This window comes from Rhincodon typus, chromosome 40, assembly GCF_021869965.1.
Source record: "Rhincodon typus isolate 14 chromosome 40, sRhiTyp1.1, whole genome shotgun sequence".
NCBI lineage: Eukaryota > Metazoa > Chordata > Chondrichthyes > Orectolobiformes > Rhincodontidae > Rhincodon > Rhincodon typus.
Genome location: NC_063371.1, coordinates 12,082,008 through 12,084,539, shown reverse-complemented (window position 1 = coordinate 12,084,539; position 2,532 = coordinate 12,082,008). Strand labels below are relative to the sequence as shown.

General features: G+C 54.5%; 1 protein-coding gene across 1 annotated transcript in view; it reads right to left on the bottom strand.

Moving 5' to 3' along the window:
- LOC125487328 (zinc metalloproteinase-disintegrin-like ecarin) overlaps positions 1-2,532 on the bottom strand; it is a 30,401-nt gene that overhangs the window by 26,521 nt on the left and 1,348 nt on the right. Inside the window, exon 2 of the mRNA XM_048618515.1 lies at positions 230-321. Coding sequence (XP_048474472.1) covers positions 230-321 — 92 coding nt within the window. The remainder of the gene's footprint in view (positions 1-229; positions 322-2,532) is intronic.

The following is a 2,532-nucleotide window of genomic DNA, read 5'->3' as shown; positions in this document are numbered from 1 at the left end:
TTACCCCTCTGTCATTATCCCCCCTGTGTTCCTGTCTGCTCCCACAATTACCCCTCTGTCACCATCCCTGTGTTCCTGTCTGCTCCCACAATTACCCCTCTGTCACCATCCCTGTGTTCCTGTCACTGGATAAAATTCATTCAATCTGCTGATGGTCCTGATTCAAACTGTTTGGCCTGAACTCATGCTGTTGGTGAGCTGTGTGCCATTTGTGGGTCTCAGGCAGTACCTCACTCGATCGCCTGTGTTTCGTGTGGATCCTCCTGGGGATCACCACCTGGTAATTGTGAACATCAACGAGTTTGGAAGCTGCTGAACACACTGCGAACACACAACAGAGCATTGATCAGACCCTGTGGGGACCCAAAAACACACAAATTGAAGTCTCAATGGGAAGATGGTTGGGTCAAGCGTACAGTGATTGTGATGAGGTCAGGCAGTGGGAGCCCTGAGGATCTGAGTTCCCTGGTTGGGACTGTTAATCCGGTCCAATCAGGGAGCCCAGGCTGACATAAAAGGGTGAATGTTGGGGATATTGAGATGCTGAATACCGGGCTTAGGGGAGAGGCGGTGCTATTGTCCAAGGCAGTGTATTTGTAAATAAAGGGTGACTGCAGATGGGATGCCGCTCTCTGAGGAGTTATTTCAGGATGTGCCTGCGGCACATGTGTGAAATGTAATGTTGGTGGAATGAAGAGAAGGTTTGAACGTGGCCCGTGCAGCTTTGGAGAAGAGTAGGTACAAAGACTCCTGCCCCAGCCAAACAATCACAGCATGACACAGCACGGCACAGCACAGCATGACACAGCACAGCACAGCACAGCACGGCACGGCACGGCACGGCACGGCACAGCACAGCACGGCACAGCATGACACAGCACAGCACAGCACGTCACAGCACAGCACAGCACGGCACGGCACGGCACAGCACAGCACAGCACGGCACGGCACGGCACGGCACAGAACAGCACAGCATGACACAGCACGGCACGGCACAGCATGGCACGGCACGGCACAGCATGACACAGCACAGCACGGCACAGCACAGCACGACACGGCACGGCACAGCACAGCACGGCATGGCATGGCACGGCACGGTACAGCACGGCACAACACAGCATGGCACAGCACGACACAGCACAGCACGACACAACACAGCACCGCACGACACGGCACAGCACGACACAATACGGCACGGCACAACAGAGCACGACACAGGACAGCACGGCACAGCTCGGCACAGCACGGCACTGCACGGCACAGCACAGCATGACACGGCACAGCATGACACAGCACGCACGGCATGGCACAGCACAGCATGGCACAGCACGGCATGGCATGGCACGGCATGGCAAGGCACAGCACTGTCCGGCACAGCAGGGCAGAGGAGCAAAGATAATGGTGGGAGTCACCATGCTGGTCCCCATCAATGGACCCAACCCCTCTCCCAAAGCGAATGCCCGAGTCCCTTCAAATGACAGAAGGACCTCACAAACAGGAGAGACAGAAGGAGATAAGTCCATTCGGCCCTTCGAGCCTGCTCTCCATCACTCAATAGCCAATACTGCTAATTGGCAACTCCACATTCCTGCCTGCTCCCCAGGTACTGTCTCATCCCCCAGGCACCGACAATGTATCTATCCATCCTGGCCTTTAGTATCTGCAACACTGGAGACTGCAGAACACTGAAGGCGTGTTCTACCCATCGCAGATCCAAATGTGGTGGGTGTGTGTGTTGGAGGGGGCTTGCTGCTGTGAGAGTGTACTCCCACCTTCCCCAGGCAGGGAGCAAACTGCCCCTGACTGCCTCACCATGCCACCCCTAAGCCCAGGCTGTTTCAGTGTGATTCCCTCTCTTTCTCTGAAACTCCAGGGGGATGGCCCAATTCACACAGCCTCTTGTCAGAGGACAACCCTTTCTCCCCAGGAGCCAGACAATTGAACAATGCTGGAAAGGGCACATCAAGTTCATCATCGATTTCTTCAAACAATCTTAACAGTCACAATATTCAAGCGTTTATCAGTCTGGTGCCATGTTACACCATGCACTCAAGGTACACCCTGTATATGTGGATCACCTTAGACTCCCATTTACTGATGACTAACAAAGTGAGGCGCAATCCCCCACTCTCTATCCCCCATTCCCTTAAGTTCTACACTCTCTGTCCCCTATTCCACTCAATCCCTCACTCTCTATCCCCTATTCCCCTCAATCCCTCAGTCTCTGTCCCCTATTCCCCTCAATCCCTCACTCTCTGTCCCCTATTCCACTCAATCCCTCACTCTCTGTCCCTATTCCCCTCAATCCCTCACTCTCTGTCCCCCATTCCCCTCAATCCCTCACTCTCCGTCCCTCATTCCCCTCAATCCCTCACTCTCTGTCCCCTATTCCCCTCAATCCCTCACTCTCTGTCCCTATTCCCCTCAATCCCTCACTCTCTGTCCCCTATTCCCCTCAATCCCACACTCTCTGTCCCTATTCCCCTCAATCCCTCACTCTCTGTCCCCCATTCCCCTCAATCCCTCACTCTC